This window comes from Leucopleurus acutus, assembly GCF_964270905.1.
Source record: "Leucopleurus acutus genome assembly, chromosome: 12".
Classification (NCBI taxonomy): domain Eukaryota; kingdom Metazoa; phylum Chordata; class Mammalia; order Artiodactyla; family Delphinidae; genus Leucopleurus; species Leucopleurus acutus.
The window spans coordinates 20,618,285-20,641,580 of record NC_139154.1 but is presented as its reverse complement, the minus strand read 5'-3'; the positions used below and the strand labels follow the sequence as shown (position 1 = coordinate 20,641,580).

Genomic DNA, 23,296 nt, shown 5'->3' with positions numbered 1-23,296 from the left:
ATAGATACAGATAGACAGATGGACATGATTTGCTAATGCGTGGTTGAGGATTTCTGCATCTATGTTCGTGAAGAATATTGGTCCATAGTTTTCTTTTCTTGTACTGTCTTCTTCTGGGTAACGCTGGTCTCACAAAATAAGTTGGGAAGTATTTCCTCCCCTGGAGGAGACTGTGTAAAATTGGTGATAATTCTTCTTTTAATGATTGACAGAATTCATCAGTGGAACCATGTGGGTATGGAGATTTCTTTTTCACAAGATTTTAAGCTACAAATTCAATTTCCTTATTAGTTACAGGATTCTAGGCTTTCTATTTCTTCTTGTATGAGTTTTGGTAGTTTATAGTTTTTGAGTACTTGGTTCCTCCCATCTAAGTTGTTGAACTTATAAAGGTTCCGTTGCTCAAAGAATTCCCTTATGGTCCTTTTAATGTCTGAAGGGTGGTGCAGTGACATCTCCTCTATAAAATTCCTGCTATTGGTAATTTATGTCTTCTTTTTTTGTCATTCTTGCAATAGGCTTACCAATTTTACTGATTTTTTAAAAATCACCTTTTGGTTTCACTGATCTTTCCCTATTATTTTTGTTTTCACTCTTATTGATTTCTGCTCTTATATCTATAATTTCCATTCTTCTTCTTGTTTTGAGCTTACTCTGCTCTTTCATTTCTAGTTTCTTACAGCAGAAGCTTAAGTTCTTGACTTAAGACCTTTTCTCTTTTCTATTACGAACATTTAATGATATAGCTTTCCCTCTAAGCACTGCTTTAGAAGCAACCCACAGATTTTGCTATGTTATAATTTTACTCTTGTTCAGTTCAAAATACTTTCTAATATTCCTTGAGACTTCCTCTTTGACCCTTAGATTACTTAGAAATGTATTGTCAAAAAAGTGCTATCTTTTTCTCCCCCCCCACTATATTTCTGTTTCTAATTTAATTTCAGTTCATTAGACTTTTTTACATTTGTTTTGTGAAGAAGGATTTGATTTATCTTATTGAACATTCAACGTGTACTTGAAAATAATGTGTATTCTGCTACTGTTGGGTGGAGTTTTCTACAATTGTCAAGCATATCTTTTTGGTTGATAGTATTTTTTAATTCTTCTACATCTTTACTGAATTTCTATATACTAGCTCTATTACTGAGAAAGGCATATTAAATTCTTGTCACAGTTCTTTAGGTTGTGCTTTATGTATTTCGAAGCCCTGTTGTTAGGTATATACACATATAGAATTGTTATGTGTTCTTAGTATACTGACTCTTTATCATTATGTAATATCACTCTTTATTCCTGGCAATTTTCTTTGCTATGAAGTATACTTTATTTTATAGTATTTTATTGCTACTCTGGCTTTCTTTTAATTAATTTATGTGGTATATCATTTTCCATAGTTTTACTTTTAACCTATCTATATCATCATATATAAAGTGAATGTCATGTCATTTTAAAAAATCCATTCTGAAGATCTGTCTTTTACTTGGCATGTTTAGGCCATTGCATTTAATGTAATTATTTATATGTTTGGATTTAGGTATACCATCTGTTTCCTGTTTTTTCACTTTTTGTTTGTTCATTTGTTTTTTTGTTGTTCCTGTTTCTCCTTTCCTGCCTTCTTTTGGGTTTATTTTTGGGTTTATTCCATTTTAATTTATCTAACCCATGCAGCTACATCAATTAATCTTTGACAAAGGAGGCAAGAATATACAATGGGAAAAAACATTCTCTTCAGCAAGTAGTGCTGGGAAAGTTGGACCGCTGCTTGTAAATCAATGAAGTTAGAACAAACCCTCACACCATACACAAAAATAAACTCAAAATGGCTTAATGACTTAAACATAAAACATGACACCATAAAACTCCTAGAAGAGATCATAGGCAAAACATTCTCTGACATAAATCATGCTAATGATTTCTTAGGTCAGTCTCCCAAGGCAATAGAAATAAAAACAAAAACAAATGGAACCTAATGAAACTTACAAGTTTTTGCACAGCAAAGGAAACCATAAAGAAGATGCAAAGACAACCTACAGAATGGGAGAAAATATTTGCAAATGAGGCAACTGACAAGGGCTTAATTTGCAAAATATACAAACAGCTCATACAACTCACCAACAAAAAAAACAAACAACCCAATCAAAAAATAGGCAGAAGACCTAAATAGACATTTCGCCAAAGAAGAAATACAGGTGGCCAATAGGCACATGAAAAGATGCTCAACATCACTAATTATTAGAGAAATGCAAATCAAAGCTACAAGGGACCACCTCATACCAGTCAGAATGGCCATCATCAAAAAGTCTACAAATAACAAATGCTGGAGAAGGTGTGGAGTAAAGGGAACCCTCCTACACTGTTGGTGGGAATATAAGTTGGTGCAGCCACTGTGGAAAACAATATGGGGGTTCCTCAGAAAACTAAAAATAGAATTACCATATGATCCAGCAATCCCACTTGTGGGCATATATCCAGACAAAACTATAATTCAAAATGATACATGCACCCCTATGTTCATAGCAGCACTATTCACAATAGGCAAGACATGGAAACAACCTAAATGTCCACTGACAGATGAATGGTTAAAGAAGATGTGGTACATATACACAATGGAATACTACTCAGCATAAAAAAGAATGAAATAATGCCATTTGCAGCAACACGGATACAATTAGAGATTATCATATTAAGTGAAGTAAGTCAGACAAAGACAAATACCATATGATACCACTTATATGGGAAATCTAAAGTATGACACAAATGAACCCATCTATGAAACAGAAACAAACTCCTAGACACAGAGAACAGAGTGGTGGTTGCCAAGGGGGAAGGTGTTGGGGGAGGGATGGTTGGAGTGAGCAGATGTAAGCTTTTACATATATGATGGATAAACAACAAGGTCCTACTGTGTAGCACAGGCAACTATATACAATATCCTATGATACACCATAATGGAAAAGAATATTAAAAAAAGGAATGTATATATATATATATATATATATGTATGTATAAATGAGTCACTTTGCTGTACAGCAGTAATTAACACAACATTGTAAATCAACTATACCTCAATTAAAAAAATAAATATCTACTGTGTTTTTATTTACTATATTTCTTTGCATAGTTTTTAGTAATTAAGGATTATAATAGAAAAACATCTTTTCAGGGCCTACTTAGAATATTTTGCCATTTCAAGTGGAATGTGGAAACTTTACTCCTAATAATTCCCTTTACCCTCCCCGTCTTTATATTGCAGTTATGTTACATACGCTGAATCAGATCTACATATGCTGAATCAGATCTACATGTGCTGAATCAGATGTACACGCGCTGAATCAGATCTACAGGTGATGAATCAGATCTACATACGCTGAATCAGATCAGATTACTTTTTTCCCCAAATGTCAGACTATCTATTAATATTATATTTAGGCAGATATTTACCATTTCTGTTACTCTTCCTATTTCATATCCCAAGTTTCCATCTGGTATCATTGCCTTTCTGTTAAAAAAGAAATCCTTTAGCAATTCTTTCAGAGCAGGTCTCTTGATAAGAAGCTTTTTTAGGTTTCCTGCATTTGAGAATATCTTCATTTACCTTCATTTCTGAACGATATTTTCACTGGATATATAATTCTGGGCTAATGGTTCTTTTCTTTTGACATTTAAAAAATATCCTGCCGCTACTAGATGAGAAATCCAAGGTGCGATAGAGGAGCTTCAAGATGGCGGAAGAGTAAGACGCAGAGATCACCTTCCTCCCCACAAATACACCAGAAATACATCTACACGTGGAACAACTCCTACAGAACACCTACTGAACGCTGGCAGAAGACCTCAGAACTCCCAAAAGGCAAGAAACTCCCCACATACCTGGGTAGGGCAAAAGAAAAAAGAATAAACAGAGACAACAGATAGAGACAGGACCTGCACCAGTGGGAGGGAGCTGTGAAGGAGGAAAGGTTTCCACACACTAGGAAGCCCCTCCGCGAGCGGAGACTGCGGGAGGCGGAGGGGGGAGCTTCCGAGCCGCGGAGGAGAGCACAGCAACAGGGGTGCGGAGGGCAAAGCGGGGAGATTCCCGCACAGAGGATCGGGGCCGACCGGCACTCACCAGGCCGAGAGGCTTGTCTGCTCACCCGCCGGGGCGGGCGGGGCTGCGAGCTGAGGCTCGGGCTTCGGTCGGAGCGCAGGGAGAGGACTGGGGTTGGCGGCGTGAACACAGCCTGCAGGGGGTTAGTGCATCATGGCTATACGGGAGGGAGTCCGGGGAAATGTCTGGACCTGCCAAAGAGGCAAGAGGCTTTTTCTTGCCGCTTTGTTTCCTGGTGCGCGAGGAGAGGGGATTAAGAACACTGCTTAAAGGAGCTCCAGAAACGGGCGCGAGCCACGGCTAACAGCGCGGACCCCAGAGACGGGCATGAGACACTAGGGCTGCTGCTGCCGCCACCAAGAAGCCTGTGTGCGAACACAGGTCACTATCCACACCCCTCTTCCAGGGAGCCTGTGCAGCCCGCCACTGCCAGGGTCCCGGGATCCAGGGACAACTTCCCCGGGAGAACGCACGGCGCGCCTCAGGCTGGTGCAACGTCACGCCGGCCTCTGCCGCCGCAGGCTCACCCCGCACTCCGTACCCCTCCCTCCCCCTGGCTTGAGTGAGCCAGAGCCCCCGAATCAGCGGCTCCTTTAAGCCCATCCTGTCTGAGCAAAGAACAGACGCCCTCCGCTGACCTACACGCAGAGGCGGGGCCAAATCCAAAGCTGAGCCCCGGGAGCTGTGCGAACAAAGAAGAGAAAGGGAAATCTCTCCCAGCAGCCTCAGGAGCCGCGGATTAAATCTCCACAATTAACTTCATGTACCCTGCATCTCTGGAATACCGGAATAGACAACGAATCATCCCAAATTGAGGAGGTGAACTTTGGGAGCAACGATATATATTTTTTTTCCTCTTTTTGGGAGTGTGTATGTGATGCTTCTGTGTGAGGTTTTGTCTCTATAGCTTTGCTTTTACCATTTGTCCTAGGGTTCTGTGTGCCCGTTTTTATTCTTTTACTCAAAAAAATTTTTTTCTTAATAATTATTTTTTATTTTAATAACTTCATTTTATTTTACTTTATCTTCTTCTTTCTTTCTTTTTTTCCTCCCTTTTATTATGAGCCGTGTGGAGGACAGGTTCTTGCTGCTCCAGCCAGGCATCAGGACTGTCACTGAGGTGGGAGAGCCAAGTTCAGGGCACTGGTCCACCAGAGACCACCAAGCCCCATATAATATCAAACGGTGAAAATCTCCTAGAGATCTCCATCTCAACGCCAAAACCCAGCTCCATTCACCAACCAGCAAGCTACAGTGCAGGACACCCTATGCCAAACAACTAACAAGACAGGAACACAACCCCACCCATTAGCACAGAGGCTGCCTAAAATCATAATAAGGCCACAGACACCCCAAAACAGACCACCAGACGTGGACCTGCCCACCAGAAAGACAAGATCCAGCCACATCCACCAGAATACAGGCACCAGTCTCCTCCACCGGGAAGCCTATACAACCCACTGAACCAACCTTAGCCACTGGGGACAGACACCAAAAACAACAGAAACTACGAACCTGCAGCCTGCGAAAAGGAGACCCCAAACACAGTAAGTTAAGCAAAATGAGAAGACAGAGAAACACACAGCAGATGAAGGAGCAAAGTAAAAACCCACCAGACCTAACAAATGAAGAGGAAATAGGCAGTCTGCCTGAAAAAGAATTCAGAGTAATGACAGTAAAGATAATCCAAAATCTTGGAAACAGAATGGAGAAAATACAAGAAACATTTAACAAGGACCTACAGGAACTAAAGAGCAAACAAACAGTGATGAACAACACAATAAATGAAATTAAAAATCCTCTAAAAGGGATCAATAGCAGAATAACTGAGGCAGAAGAACGGATAAGTGACCTGGAAGATAAAATAGTAGAAATAACTACTGCAGAGCAGAATAAAGAAAAAAGAATGAAAAGAACTGAGGACAGTCTCAGAGACCACTGGGACAACATTAAATGCACCAACATTCGAATTATAGGGGTCCCAGAAGAAGAAGAGAAAAAGGGACTGAGAAAATATTTGAAGAGATTATAGTTGAAAACTTCCCTAATATGGAAAAGGAAATAGTTAATCAACTCCAGGAAACACAGAGAGTCCCATACAGGATAAATCCAAGAAGAAACATGCCAACACACATATTAATCAAACTATCAAAAATTAAATACAAAGAATATTAAAAGCAGCAAGGGAAAACCAACAAATAACACATAAGGGAATCCTCATAAGGTTAACAGCTGATCTTTCAGCAGAAACTCTGCAAGCCAGAAGGGACTGGCAGGACATATTTAAAGTGATGAAGGGGAAAAACCTACAACCAAGATTACTCTACCCAGCAAGGATCTCATTCAGATTTGACAGAGAAATTAAAAGCTTTACAGACAAGCAAAAGCTAAGAGAATTCAGCACCACCAAACCAGCTTTACAACACATGCTAAAGGAATTCTCTAAGTGGGAAACACAAGAGAAGAAAAGGATCTACAAAAACAGACCCAAGGGCTTCCCTGGTGGCACAGTGGTTGAGAGTCCGCCTGCTGATGCACGGGGACACGGGTTCGTGCCCTGGTCCAGGAAGATCCCACATGCCGCGGAGCGGCTAGGCCCGTGAGCCATGGCCACTGAGCCTGCGCGTCTGGAACCTGTGCTCCGCAACGGGGGAGACCACAACAGTGAGAGGCCCGCGTACCGCAAAAAACAAACAAACAAACAAACCCAAAACGATTAAGAAAATGGTCATAGGAACATACATATCGATAATTACCTTAAACGTGAATGGATTAAATGCTCCAACCAAAAGACACAGACTAGCTGAATGGATAGAAAAACAAGACCCACATATATGCTGTCTATAAGAGACCCACTTCAGACCTAGGGACACATACAGACTGAAAGTGAGGGGATGGAAAAAGATATTCCATGCAAATGGAAATCTAAAGAGAGCTGGAGTAGCAATTCTCGTATCAGACAAAATAGACTTTAAAACAAAGACTATTACAAGAGACAAAGGAGGACACTACCTAATGATCAAGGGATCAATACAAGAAGAAGACATAACAATTGTAAATATTTATGCACCCAACATAGAAGCACCTCAATACATAAGGCAAATACTAACAGCCATAAAAGGGGAAATTGACAGTAACACAATCATAGTAGGGGACTTTAACACCCCACTTTCACCAATGGACAGATCATCCAAAATGAAAATAAATAAGAAAACACAAGCTTTAAAGGTTACATTAAACAAGATGGACTTAACTGATATTTATAGGACATTCCATCCAAAAACAACAGAGTACACGTTCTTCTCAAGTGCTCATGGAACATTCTCCAGGATAGATCATATCTTGGGTCACAAATCAAGCCTTGGTAAATTTAAGAAAATTGAAAACGTATCAAGTATCTTTTCCAACCATAACACTGTGAGACTAGATATCAATTACAGGAAAAAATCTGTAAGAAATACAAACACATGGAGGCTAAACAATACACTACTTAATAACCAAGAGATCACTGAACACATCAAAGAGGAAATAAAAGAATACCTAGAAACAAATGACAATGAAAACACGATGACCCAAAAACCTATGGGATGCAGCAAAAGCAGTTCTAAGAGGGAAGTTTATAGCAATACAATCCTAACTTAAGAAACAGGAAAAATCTCGAATAAACAACCTGAACTTGCACCTGAAGCAATTAGAGAAAGAAGAACAAAAAAACCCCAAAGTTAGCAGAAGGAAAGAAATCATAAAAATCAGATCAGTAATAAATGAAAAAGAAATGAAAGAAACGATAGCCAAGATCAATAAAACTAAAAGCTGGTTCTTTCAGAAGATAAACAAAATTGATAAACCATTAGCCAGACTAATCAAGAAAAAAGGGAGAAGACTCAATAGAATTAGAAATGAAAAAGGAGAAGTAACAACTGACACTGCAGAAATACAAAGGATCATGAGAGATTACTACAAGCAACTATATGCCACTAAAATGGACAATCTGGAAGAAATGGACAAATTCTTAGAAATGCACAACCTTCCGAGACTGAACCAGGAAGAAACAGAAAATATGAACAGACCAATCACAAGCACTGAAATTGAAACTGTGATTAAAAATCTTCCAACAGGGCTTCCCTGGTGGCGCAGTGGTTGAGAGTCCGCCTGCTGATGCAGGGGACATGGGTTCATGCCCTGGTCCTGGAAGATCCCACATGCCGCGGCGCGGCTGGGCCCGTGAGCCATGGTCGCTGAGCCTGTGCGTCCGGAGCCTGTGCTCGGCAACGGAGAGGCCACAACAGTGAGAGGCCCGCGTACCGCGAAAAAAAAATCTTCCAACTAACAAAAGCCCAGGACCAGATGGCTTCACAGGTGAATTCTATCAAACATTTAGAGAAGAGCTAACACCTATCCTTCTCAAACTCTTCCAAAATATAGCAGAGGGAGGAACACTCCCAAACTCATTCTACGAGGCCACCATCACCCTGATACCAAAATCAGGCAAAGATGTCACAAAAAAAACTACAGGCTAATATCACTGATGAACATAAATTTAAAAATCCTCAACAAAATACTAGCAAACAGAATCCAACAGCACATTAAAAGGATCATACACCATGATCAAGTGGGGTTTATCCCAGGGATGCAAGGATTCTTCAATATATGCAAATCAATCAACGTGACACACTATATTATCAAACTGAAGGATAAAAACCATATGATCCTCTCAATAAATGCAGAGAAAGCTTTCGACAAAATTCAACACCCATTTATGATAAAAACCCTCCAGAAAGTAGGCATAGAGGGAACTTTCCTCAACATAATAAAGGCCATATATGACAAACCCACAGCCAACATTGTCCTCAATGGTGAAAAACTGAAACCATTTCCACTAACATCAGGAACAAGATAAGGTTGCCCACTCTCACCACTCTTATTCAACATAGTTTTGGAAGTTTTAGCCACAGCAATCAGAGAAGAAAAAGAAATAAAAGGAATCCAAACTGGAAAAAAAGAAGTAAAGCTGTCACTGTTTGCAGATGACATGATACTCTACATAGAGAATCCTAAACATGCTACCAGAAAACTACTAGAGCTAAACAATGAATTTGGTAAAGTAGCAGGATACAAAATTAATGCACAGAAATCTCTTGCATTCCTATACACTAATGATGAAAACTCTGAAAGAGAAATTAAGGAAACGCTCCCATTTACCATTGCAACAAAAAGAATAAAATACCTAGGAATAAACCTACCTAGGGAGACAAAAGAACTGTATGCAGAAAACTGTAAGACACTGATGAAAGAAATTAAAGATGGTACCAACAGATGGAGAGATATACCATGTTCTTGGGTTGGAAGAATCAATATTGTGAAAATGACTATACTACCCAAAGAAATCTACAGATTCAATGCAATCCCTATCAAACTACCAATGGCATTTTTCACAGAACTAGAACAAAACATTTCACAATTTGTATGGAAACACAAAAGACCCCGAATAGCCAAAGCAGTCTTGAGGGAAAAAAATGGAGCTGGAGGAATCAGACTCCCTGACTTCAGACTATACTACAAAGCTACAGTAATCAAGACAATACAGTACTGGCATAAAGACAGAAACACAGATCAATGGAACAAGATAGAAAGCCCAGAGACAAACCCACGCACCTATGGTCAACTAATCTATGACAAAGGAGGCAAGCATACACAATGGAGAAAAGACAGTCTCTTCAATAAGTGGTGCTGGGAAAACTGGACAGCTACATGTAGAAGAATGAAATTAGAACACTCCCTAACACCATACACAAAAATAAACTCAAAATGGATTCGAGACCTAAATGTAAGACCGGACACTATAAAACTCTTAGAGGAAAACATAGGAAGAACACTCTGTGACGTAAATCATAGCAAGATCTTGTTTGGTCCACCTCCTAGAGTAATGGAAATAAAAACAAAATAAACAAATGGGACCTAATGAAACTTCAAAGCTTTTGCACAGCAAAGGAAACCGTAAACAAGACGAAAAGACAACCCTCAGAATGGGAGAAAATATTTGCAAATGAATTAACAAAGGATTAATCTCCAAAATATATAAACAGCTCAATATTAAAGAAACAACCCAATCCAAAAATGGGCAGAAGACTTAAATAGACATTTTTCTAAAGAAGACATACAGATGGCCAAGAAGCATATGAAAAGCTGCTCAACATCACTAATATTAGAGAAATGAAAATCAAAACTACAGTGAAGTATTACCTCACACCAGCTAGAATGGGCATCATAAGAAAATCTACAAACAACAAATGCTGGAGAGGCTGTGGAGAAAAGGGAACCCACTTGCACTGTTGGTGGGAATGTAAATTGATACAGCCACTATGGATTACAGTATGGAGGTTCCTTAAAAAACTAAAAATAGAATTACCATATGATCCAGCAATCCCACTACTGGGCATATATCCAGAGAAAACCATAATTCAAAAAGACACACGCACCCTAATGTTCATGGCAGCACTATTTACAATAGCCAGGTCATGGAAGCAACCTAAATGCCCACTGACAGACGAATGGATAAAGAAGTTGTGGTACATATATACAATGGAATATTACTCAGCCATAAAAAGGAATGAAACTGGGCTTCCCTGGTGGCGCAGTGGTTGAGAGTCCACCTGCCCATGCAGGGGGCACGGGTTCGTGCCCCAGTCCAGGAAGATCCCACATGCTGCGGAGCGGCTGGGCCCGTAAGCCAACGCCGCTGAGCCTGTGCGTCTGGAGCCTGTGCTCCACAACGGGAGAGGCCACAACAGTGAGAGGCCCGCGTACCGCAGAAACACACACACACACACACACACACACACACACACACACACACAAAGGAACGAAATTGAGTCATTTGTTGAGACATGGATGGATCTAGAGACTGTCATACAGAGTAAAGTAAGTCAGAAAGAGAAAAACAAATATCGTATATTAACGCATGTATGTGGAACCTAGAAAGATGGTACAGATGAACCGGTTTGCAGGGCAGAAGTTGAGACACAGATGTAGAGAACAAACGTATGGACACCAAGGGGGGAAAGCCGTCAGGGAGTGGGGATGGTGGTGTGCTGAACTGGGTGATTGGAATTGACATGTATACACTGATGTGTATAAAACTGATGACTAATAAGAACCTGCTGTATAAAAAAAATAAATAAAATTTAAAAAAAATTAAAAAAATGAATATTCCTGTTATGTAAATTGGTGCAGCCACTACGGAAAACAGTATGGAAGTTACTCAGAAAGCTGAAAATAGAGTTACCATATGATCCACCAATCCCACTCCTGGGCATATATCCAGACAAAACTATAATTCTAAATGATACATGCACCCCTATGTTCACAGCAGCAGTATTCACAGTAGCCAAGAAATGGAAACAACCTAAGTGTCCATCAACAGATGAAAGGATAAAGAAGATGTGGTACCTATACAATGGAATATTACTCAGCTATAAAAAGAATGAAATAATGCCATTTGCAGCAACACAGATGGACCTAGAGATTATCATACTAAGTGAAGTAAATCAGAAAGAGAAAGACAAATACCATATGATATCACTTAGATGTGGAATCTAAAATATGACACAAATGAACTTATCTGTGAAACAGAAAGAGACTCAGAGACAGAGAACAGACTGCTGGTTGCCAAGGAGGATGGGGGTTGGGGGAGGGATGGAGTGGGAGTTTGGGGTTAGCAAATGCCAACTATTATTATATATAGAATGGATGAACAACAAGGTCCTACACAGGGAACTATGTTCAATATCTGGTGATAAACCGTAATGGAAAAGAATATGAAAAAGAATGTATATACACATATAAGTGAGTCACTTTACTACACAGCAGAAATTAACACAACACTGTAAATCAACTAGGCTTCAATAAATTTTAAAAAGAGTGTTCCTGTTAGAATTTGATGGAAATGTAGAAAAACATGATGGGAAATATGTCAAAACATTAACAGTGTCTGTATCTCTAGGTGGTATGATTATAAATCAACTTTGTTTACTTCTTCAAACATTTCAGTATTTTTCTTTTTTTTTTATAAATTTATTTATTTATTTTGGGCTGTGTTGGGTCTTTGTTGCTGTGTGCGGGCTTTCTCTAGTTGTGTCGAGTGGGGGCTACTCTTCATTGCGGTGCGTGGGCTTCTCGTTGTGGTGGCTTCTCTTGTTGCAGAGCACGGGCTCTAGGCGCGTGTGCTTCAGTAGCTGTGGCACGCGGGCTCAGTAGTTGCGGCTCGTGGGCTCTAGAGAGCAGGCTCAGTAGTTGGGGCACACGGGCTTAGTTGCTTCGCGGCATGTGGGATCTTCCCGGACCAGGGCTTGAACCCGCGTCCCCTGCATTGGTAGGTGGATTCTCAGCCACTGTGCCACCACCCCAACATTTCAGTATTTTTCAAGTGTTGTTTTGGTATTGTTTATGTATAAGAAAACATACCCAAAATGATGGGAATAAAGTTGACATGCCTACTGCATAAGACTGTATTGGGCTAAGGGTCTTCCATGGAAAATCATGAAGAATTATTTGGAGAAAGGGGAAGAACTGTAGACAGAGAAGTTTGTTTTGTTGTTACTATTTTTTAACATTTTTTCCAGATAATTTTCTTTTCAATGCAGCGTGACATAAAATGGAACGAAGTTTGGTATGCTTATGTGCTAATCGCAGCCGGAGTACCTATCACGTGCTAAGAAGCCCTGAAACTTTCCAAAAGGGTGAAACAGTAAACAGCATGGCTCAAACGTGTTTTTGAGGGCATTTCCTGGGATTAGAGTTTCCTAGAATACATTTTGGGAAACTCTCGCATAAAGCAAGGTCCATTTAAGCTCCGGCTCACCCCTCCTCATTTCCATAACCACGCAGCATCCCTGCACACCAAGGCAGCGGGGTTTGCGGGCACCGCGGAGCCCAGGAACCTTCAGCAACTTGGTTCAAGAAGAGAACATCGGGGCTTCCCGGGTGGCGCAGTGGTTGGGGGTCCGCCTGCTGATGCAGGGGACGAGGGTTCGTGCCCCGGTCCGGGAGGATCCCACGTGCCGCAGAGCGGCTGGGCCCGTGGGCCATGGCCGCCGGGCCTGCACATCCGGAGCCTTTGCTCCGCGGCGGGAGGGGCCACAGCGGTGAGAGGCCTGCGTACCGCAAAAACAGAAAAAGAAGAGAACATCAGAAGAAAAAAAAAAAGAGAGAGAGAGAGAGAGAGAACGTCATCTGTATGGGAGGTGGGGAGGGGAAGTCACCCCACAGGGATCAAGATGGGTCAGGCTGGTGCCACTCCCATCTCAGAAAAATCCAGCAAGTCAGTCTGTTTTCTACTGCACAGCCCCGACTAAGCATTTGGGGCATGAATGAGCTGCACTGAGCCTGTTCTCTCGTGAGATGTAACAGGGACATCTTGACTCTTAACCAGAGTTATCAGAAAATGTTGAGGCTTAAATGGGAAGCTGGCCTCATTTCCTAGTGATTCTTACTTAATGTTTACCTGGGGGGAGGATTTCATGGGAACACAATCCTTAGGAACTTGTTACCGAAATTCTAAGAGAAATGTTTAGACTTTTCTGAAGGAAGGCTGCATTTTCAAGATGGTGGACTTCCGAGCGTCCTTTTTCAATTTCAAATAGGTTGGGAGAAACCCACACACTTATGGTCACCTAATCTATGACAAAGGAGGCCAGAATATACAATGGAGAAAAGACAGTCTCTTCAATAAGTGGTGCTGGGAAAACTGGACAGCTACATGGAGAAGAATGAAATTAGAACACACCTTAACACCATACACAAAAATAAACAACATGGATTAAAGACCTAAATGTAAGGCCGGTACTATAAAACTTTTAGAGGAAAACATAGGGAGAATACTCTCTGACATACATCACAGCAAGATCTTTTTCAATCCACCTCCTAGAATAATGAAATGAAAACAAAAATAAACAAATGGGACCCAATTAAACTTAAAAGCTTTTGCACAGTGAAGGAAACCATAAACAAAATGAAAAGAAAACCCTCAGAATGGGAGAAAATATTTGCAAACGAAGCAACCGACAAGGGATTAATCTCCAAAATATACGAACAGCTCATGCAGCTCAATATCAAAGAAAACAAACAACCCAATCAAAAAATGGGCAGAAGATCTAAATAGACATTTCTCCAAAGACAATGGTTAAAAAGCACATGAAAAGATGCTCAACATCACTAATTATTAGAGAAATGCAAATCAAAAGTATAATGAGGTATCACCTCACACCAGTCAGAATGGCCATCAACAAAAATTCTACAAACGATAAATGCTGGAGAGGGTGTGGAGAAAAGGGAACCCTCCTACACGGTTGGTGGGAATGTAAACTGGTGCAGCCACTATGGAGAACAGTATGGAGGTTCCTTAAAAGACTGAAAATAGAGCTACCATACGATCCAGCAATTCCACTCCTGGGCACATATCAGGAGAAAACCATAATTCGAAAAGATACATGTACCCCAATGCTCATTGCAGCACTATTCACAATCGCCAGGACATGGAAGCAACCTAAATGCCCATCAACAGAGGAATGGATAAAGAAGATGTGGTACGTATATACAGTGGAATATTACACAGCCATAAAAAAGAACGAAATAATGCCATTTGCTGCAACATGGATGGACCTAGAGATTATCCTAGTGAGTGAAGTAAGTCAGGCAGAGAAAGACAAATATTATATGATACTGCTTATATGTGGAGTCTAAGAAAGGGCTACAAATGAACTTATCTACAAAACCAAAACAGAGTTACAGATGTAGAAAACCAACTTATGGTTACTGGGGGGTAAGCAGGGAAGGGGGGATGGATAAATTGGAAGACTGGGACTGATACATACACACTACTATATATGAAATAGATACTAATAAGGACCTATTGTATACCACAGGGAACTCTGCTCAATATTCTGTAATAACCTAAATGGGAAAAGAACTTGAAAAAGAGTAGATACGGGACTTCCCTGGTGGCACAGTGGTTAAGAATCTGCCTGCCAGTGCAGGGGACACGGGTTCGATCCCTGGTCCGGGAAGATCCCATATGCCATGAAGCAACTAAGCCCGTGCGCCACAACTACTGAGCCTGTGCTCTAGGGCCCGTGAGCCACAACTCTTGAGCCTGCATGCCCCAACTACCGATGCCCGAGCGCCTAGAGCCTGTGCTCTGCAACAAGAGAAGCCACCGAAATAAGAAGTCCACGCACCACAACGAAGAATAATCCCCACTCACTGCAACTAGAGAAAGCCCACGCGCAGCGACCAAGACCCAATGCAGCCCCCCCCCAAAAAAAAAAAAAGAGTAGATACATGTGTATGTGTAATTGAATCACTCTGCTGTACACCTGAAACTAACAGAACATTGCTAATCTACTCCAACATAAAATAAAAATTAGAAAAGTAAAATGTATTGAAATGATTGAAAGGGAGTTAAGGAAATTACCCTTTGCCTTAGATGCCCCCAGGAAGGTGCCAGGTCTCTCTGAGCTGGGACAGTCCCAAGTTTCTAGGCCAACCAGGAAAACATTTCTCCTTCTGACAAGTCTTCTTGTCAACCAAGGGACCCCACTAGGGTGAAAGCCAAGAGCCCCAAACAGAAGGAGGCACCGTTCCCGTCTCTGTTTACTGGGCCACAGGAAGAATTAGCATTCTGCCTGCAAGTACACTGCTACCCTCCCCTTTGCTTTGAATGCAGAGTCACTCATCTGGAAACTACAGGGTAAGAGGAATGACTCGTGTGTCCTGATACCACTATGTTCTCGCAATGCCTGCTGCTGCCTTAATCACCAAATAAAAGAGACAGAAAGGAGCCTCGAATTTTTTACTGCCGTTTTTTCCCTGTGTGTGGGCTTATGACGATGTACAGAACACCCAGTCAGGAGCCTAAGGAAGAAAAACACAGCAAAATTAGCATGATAGATGGGCTCCAGCTGGGAACAGCTACATGCAATGCCCAGGGCAAGGCTTTTTCACTCCGCACTGAGCCTGCCACAGGGGCATCGGCAAGTGTGCACAGGGCAGAAGTCCTCCAAGTGGGCTACAACCTTCATGGTGCAGGCCGGCCTTTCCTGTTACACCTACATAATTTACAACAGAGAAATAAAACAACGAGGTCAGTCTCCCCTCTTAACCAAGTTACTCTCCACGAAAGGACACCCAGCTGAGAAAGCAGGGCCCACAAATTCTGTTCATTCTCCCGGCTCTGCCCAACACACCGCTCGGGTACGTTCTTTCCCCTTTATGCTTGGAGGATGCCCCCAACCTGCCTCAAAGCTCTTGGAGGGCAGGGTAATGCTCCGTATCCCCTTCTGTATCTTCCACTTGCTCACATGCTTACTTAACCAATCCTGATGCGAGGGTGATGGAATGGCAGCTGTCATTGGTCCACATCAACCAACACCCCCAGGAGGGACCGGAAGTAACAACAAGCCTCCCAATGCTGAAGCTTTTCCTTCTGCAATGCCTGCTTCTGCAAAACTGCATGTAGAGACTCTTCCCTGGTGGCGCAGGGGTTAAGAATCCGCCTGCCAATCCAGGGGACACGGGTTTGAGCCCTGGTCCAGGAAGATCCCACATGCTGTGGGGCAGCTAAGCTTGTGTGCCACAACTACTGAGCCTGCGCTCTAGAGCCCACGAGCCACAGCTACTGAGGCTGCATGCCACAACTACTGAAGCCCGTGCTCCCCAACAAGAGAAGCCACCGCAATGAGAAACCTGCGCACTACACTGAAGAAGAGACCCCGCTCGCCACAACTAGAGAAAATCCGTGCACAGCAACGGAGACCCAGCGCGGCCCCCCCCAAAAATAAATATTTTTAAAAAACTGAATGTATAAGCTTCTTATTTGTTCTGTTTTAACTCCTCCCTCTTGTCTGAACCATTTCACTGGTGTTGAGACTAAGGACTAGGGTCAAAGAATAATATAATGGTCTAGCTTGTGTTTCAGAACCAGCTCTCGCCCTGCAGAGAACTCCAAGCAGCAGCTACTCTTGCCTGACACTCTTGATCCTTATCGACAAAAGGCCACAAAAAAGAATGATATTTTGCCATTTGCAGCAACATGGATGAAGGTCAGAGGTTATCACACTAAGTGAAGTCTGCCATACAACAAAGACAAACACCATATGATATCACTTACCTGTGGCATCTCAAAAATGATATAAATGAACTTATTTACAAAACAGAAACAGACTCACACACAGAAAACAAACTTATGGTTACCAAAGGGGAAGTGGGGGGAGTGATAACCTAGGAATTTGGAATTAACATATACAAACTGCTATATATAAGATAGATAAACAGGGGCTTCCCTGGTGGCGCAGTGGTTGGGAGTCCGCCTGCCGATGCAGGGGACACGCGTTCATGCCCCAGTCCGGGAGGATCCCACATGCCGCAGAGCGGCTGGGCCCGTGAGCCGTGGCCGCTGAGCCTGCGCGTCCGGAGCCTGTGCACCGCAATGGGAGAGGCCACAGCAGTGAGAGGCCCACATAACGCAAAAAAAAAAAAAAAAAAAAAAAAAGATAAACAACTGGATCTACTGTATAGCACAGGGAATTATACTCAATATCTTGTAATACCTAAAATGGAAAAGAATCTGAAAATGGGAAACAAATCTGAAAAAATATGTATGTATTATGGATATATATGTATGTATAACTGAATCACTTTGCTGTACACCTGAAACTAACACAACATTGGAAATCAACTATACATTGATTTTAAGAAAAGGTGACATGGTTAGCAAACATTTGGTCCTGTCCAAAACATCCATAAGTCACCTGGTCCATAAGATGCTTGGTCCACACCAAAATGTCCTTGAAATTTGGTCCTATCCAAAACTTCCAGGGAGACATCTGGTCCATGCCAAAAGGTCCTTGATATTTTGGTCCTGTCCAAAACCATTTGGCATGGACCAAATATGTTCATGGATGTTAGGGATAGGACCAAATTTCAAGGGCCTTTTGGCATGGACCAAATATCTTATGGACCAAGTGTCTCATGGACATTCTGGACAGGACCAAATGTCCTGCAAGGGGCAGCACAATTCTAAACTCACCACCCATCCTCCCTCCCTCAGTGAAAATGCACGAGGTTATGGAAATAGACCTTCACTGATAAGAGATGATGTAATTTTAGTTAATGCCAATGAACTGACCATTTAATATTGGATTAAAGGAGGCTCTCATGAAAGACTTTCTTCTTAGCATTCAGTTCTATCAAGAAATGGAATGAGCTGTATTTTACAATACTGCCCAGTTATAGAAGCTTGCTTTCTTTGGAAAGTGATGATTCTTCCAATGCTTTCTGTCCCTACCCCTTGGGCATGTGGGTGAATCATGTTATGAGAAGTTGTCAGGAGCCCAGACTTTAGGAACTGATGCCTGAATGTGAATCCCTGCCTGCCTGTGTGACCCCTCAGCCTCCGGCTTCTCCACTGTAAAATGGGACTAAAAATAACCTATGTCGAGGTTTAGAGTTAATGCATGTAAAATGCTGCAGACACACAGTGTGTGCCCCGGAAGTGTTAGCTTTTCTTATTAGCACTGTGTACCCTGCACTGTGCTAGGGTCTTATACTGAGCTCCATTTAGTTCCTGCAATAACCCTAGGAAGAGCGTGCTCCTATTAACACCCCCATTTTACAGAGCAGGAAACTGAGGCTAGGAGAGGATTTTTTTTAAGCTCGTCTAAGGACGGAAAGTAAAAGTGGCAAGAATCAAAGCTGGGACTGTCTGATTCTAAGCCCATGCACTTCCTGCCACACCACACTACTTCCTGGATGACACACACACACACACACACACACACACACAGCCAAACAGTGTCACATCAGAATTAGAAAAATGTGCTTATGACTGGTAAACTGTGCCTCATTATCTAGGGATCCAAATGTCTCTCAATCAAACTGTTTCTTTTCTGAGTACAAGGACCATGTTTTTACATCTTCCCTAAAGAAAAAGCACATAGTTCTGTACACACAATAGGGCGCTCAATGCTCACTGGCTTTACATGGAAATTCACAGCAGAAAGTGGATCCGTGTCCTGGTTTAGAATACTTGATCAAACAATCCAAATAACCCATGAATTCCCCAAAGCTTTGAAAACCTTGCCTAATATAGCTCCTGTGTTCTGGAGACAACGAGAGATCTGATCTGAAGCTAAATCTCATCAAAAATACCGGGAGAGAAAACAATTCATATCAGACCTCCAGGTGGGATTAGGGGAAGGGCCTCCCACGTTGCTGCTATAAAACCCACATAGCTAGAGGCTTTGGAAGTGATACAATCTTAGTATTGTCTTTGTTTTGTCCTTGTTTTTTTTCCCCCACGTGTTACGAAGAATACTGCATTATTGCTGCTATTCTGGCGAAGAGATCTGGGTATTCCTAAACATTCTAAAACCCGTTTCCCCACCTGAGGACAAGAGGGGAGTAAGGACCAGCAGCCTCACTGCCCAGTGTCTATGCTGGGAGGTTTCCAGATAGGCGATTTGGTGGCATGGGTGCCCACGGCTCAAAGCAAATGGGGGTGGGAATAAATGGAAAGGAACTGCATACATGGATTTCTAAGAATTTTTAGCCAAGATTTTATTGGAATACCTATATTGGATGATCTCTGAGCATGGTAGAGCCTAAACATGCATTTGACCTCTTCCTGATTTTGAGGTAAGCCGTGCAGTAAAAAGACAGGACTAAGACTGCGGGCCTGGGGGTGACATTAAAGATGATGATGGCAAAAGCCAAACTGCTATGGACTCAAAGTCACATCAGCACACGGTCTGGGCCTGCCAGACGGACCAAATTAGCTCTCATGTGAAGAGATATGTGTGTGGTCCGGAGAATAAGAACAGAGTCCAAGGTTTAGGAAGCCTGTATTTATCTTCCACTTCTGCTACTTGTTAGAGCTTTAGGGTGGTGTGACAAGTTACTTAACCTTATTAGGCCTTAGTTTCCTTAGCTGTAAAATGGGAATAAGGATGATACACACCTCAAAGGAATGTGGAGGAGTTGATATGAGATAATGCATAGAAAAGTACTTAGCCTGGTACCGTGCACCCGAAAGTTATCAGGGCACACAGGACACGCCCAGTGACCACTGGCCAGCACCACTGACCTTTTCATTATTGCTAATGGGAGTAGCTTATAAATGTGTTCATGAAAAATGTCCTGCATCTTCACACACAGGCAGCGATGAATACTTAAAAAATAAAAAGCTTCTTGGTGTATTTTGTGGCTGTTCCCAAAATAGCCCGCGAGGAGGGCAGGGCAGAAATGATGACCCTCGTGTTGCAGCTGAGAAGGTGGAAGCTTAGCGAGGTGAAGGGGCTTATTGGAATCCATCAGGTAGGACCGCGCCAGCCAGGAATGCAGCTCAGGCCTCTGCCTCCTGCCCTGTCTCCACAGCGACCTGGCGTGCAACCAAGAGGTGAGGTGCCCCAGCGCAGAGAGCTGGAAGCCTGCCAGGGAGAGGCGGCATGAGGACTCCGTTCCAGTCTGGTCTCATCTGATCTATTCATTTGCATGTTGCCTGGGACCCACGTGGATTTTACAGCCCTTGTAGGTGGTGGCCTAAGGGAGCCATGGTCCCCAGTGCCAAGTGATGTGCCTGTTAGTTCAGAATAATCCGGGGAGTTCCTCATATTACTGTTGGTTTACCTGGGTCCTCCAGCTCCAGCAATCCTCACTCCACCCCAACCTGAGCTTGCCTACCCCTCCGGCATTGCCCTGCTCCCTGATGTTCTTAAGGAAATGTTTGGGAAATTAGCAACCAAGGCACACTTCCCCTGCGCCCCACAGGGGAAGATTCAGGTCTCAGAGGTCTGAGTGGCTGGGGACTTATTGTTCTCATGGCTGCCCCCACACCAGGTGACGCGGACGGACAGACACCCCCGGGGCTGCTGAACGGGGCGACTTCTGAGGGCTCCGTCATTCGAAAGTGGAGGATTCTGTAGGTGCCAATCAGGTAGTGGGCTCTGTGAAGGGAGGTGGGCAAACCCTTCAGCCCTGTAGGTGTTTAAGAGGCTGCCAGAGGGCGGAGGGACCTGCCAGCCACAGGCAGTGGCAGGAGGAGAGAGCAAAGAGCTTGGAGGAAGGAGGCTAGTCCCCCGGGCCTGAGTAAAGGCCTTCCTGAGACAGGACATCCCGTGTCGCCATAGGACACCACTGCTGGGCCCGTCCCCGTGCAACCTAATGATCCGTGGTCACCTACCCATCACCACCATTCACCTGGGCCCTCCCATGGGCACGCCTCTCATTCATCTTTATTACCCCAGAGCCTGGTGTGGTCACTGCCAACTCGGTCTGATCGTACGAGATAGGTAACATCCGACTGGCCTCTACCTTCAAAATATCCACTTTATGGGGGACTTCCCTGGGGGTCCAGTAGTTAAGACGCCACACTTCCAATGCAGGGGGCACGGGATCAATCCCTGGTCAGGGAACTAAGATCCCGCATGCCCCGCGGTGAGGCCAAAAAATAAAAATAAAATAAAATAAAACAAAATATCTACTTTATGATTCCACCTCATATACAGTAGGTGTTCAATAAATGTCCAGTGAAGGAATAAGCATGGACGTGGTTCTAACAGCGCTGACATGCCAGCGACCAAGCTAGGCTTTCTGGTCAACCCGACAACAGTGCCAAGCAGCTGTCATAGCTCCATTTTCCGATGAGGAAGCTGAGATACCATATATGGAAGAGCTTAGCCCAGCGAGGATGGTTATTCCATGTTCACTGCGTGCTGATGATTATTCCAATTACTGTCCAGGGCCAACAGCTCCCTGACAGCACATCCAAGATTTAAACCCAGCCTGGCCTGGCTCTAATCAGGCTGCCTTGCCACGCAGTGTCCATCCTGGAAATGCAGTAACTGGAGGCTTCTGAAAGCAGGCCCCCGTCAACAGGGTCACCACATGGACATGTGAAAGCTATAAACCACTTGGCAAGTCCCAAACGATCAGTAATTTCTGGATAAGGAACAAAACTAAGGGAACTGGCTTGAATTTTTTCAGCGGAGCGACGCAGTATTTCAAGGAGCACATGTGCCCCAGCCCCCTGCCTGGCCGTGCTGTCCGCTGTAGAGTGAGCACAAGCGGGGTTCGGACGGCGGACACACGACACAGCCGCGGCGGGGAAGTCGCCCCTCTTACCTCTTTGCCCTGTCTTTCTCATCTTCATCCATTAGATTGTCTCGGCAGTTTTTCCTGCAAAAAAAAAAAAAAAAAAAGAACAGATGATGACTCTCTGATTCTCGACCTTTCTCACAGGTCTTTCTGGTTGCCATCATTTTGGTCTGATCTAAATCACATGCCTTAATCCACAGGTTCTCAAACTTTCTGGTTCCAGCAACTCTTTGCACCCTCTCAAAAATGACCGAGGACTCTGAAGACCTCGTGTATGTGGGTGAAAAGAAAAGCTTAAATGTACAATATTCCATTAAGCATCAGAGAGATGTCATCAACAGAACTCCAAGAGCTTCTGGAAAAGACCACTGTATACTCAAAAGAGTAAACAGGCGAATGATATGTTAACATTAGGAAAACTGTTTTGACCTCAAGGACCCCCCCGGGTCCCTAGATCACACTCTGGGAACTGCTTTCCGGACCCAGCTCAACAAAGCATCTGTTTATTTCAAACCTGCAAGCTGCCCGAGATGTTCTGAAGGAGAGCATTTCTTTATCTGTTCATTTAAATACACAAATTCCTCTTATGCAGCCTGGAGGGATCGGGGCCCCAAAAAGTATAACTGCTCCCCTATCTTTAAGGCATGTACACCCCCTAGATAGTCAAGGTACACAGATGTGAAAAATGAAGTAACAATCCAGGAATGTTCTCACAGCCCCAAACCTCATCGCCTGGGCCTCTACTCTCCCAGGCCGCTGGCTCAAAGGCTCTTGGGCCGACTGACCTGGTGTCCCCTGCTACACACAGGCCTGTGGTCCTTCACCCCTCAGAGCCACATCCCTGATTACTCTTCCTTCACACGTTTCCCAGAGTCGCATCTGTCTGGGGGAGGTTCCCCTCCAGCCCCTCCATGCAGAAAGACTTTCAGGGTGTCCCTGAGGCCAGAGTTGGGGGAACTGGAGGCAAAGTGTGGTGGAGATAAGGGTGGGGACCACAGAAGAAATGGACCACCGTGACCCACACGCTTCTGGTCTCTAAACAGAGGGAGGGCCTGACAT

The 23,296-nt window shown here is 43.2% G+C and overlaps 1 protein-coding gene across 2 annotated transcripts in view; it reads right to left on the bottom strand.

Annotated features, from left to right (window-relative positions):
• Positions 1-22,543, bottom strand: part of NPAS2 (neuronal PAS domain protein 2) — a 101,348-nt gene extending 78,805 nt beyond the window's left edge. The window contains exon 1 of one of the 2 annotated variants that reach the window (XM_082851750.1): positions 22,265-22,543. In XM_082851750.1, coding sequence (XP_082707876.1) covers positions 22,265-22,401 — 137 coding nt within the window. In that variant the 5' untranslated portion in view covers positions 22,402-22,543. The remainder of the gene's footprint in view (positions 1-22,264) is intronic. The other variant, XM_082851751.1, reaches the window with a different exon arrangement.
• Positions 22,544-23,296: the final 753 nt, after the last annotated feature.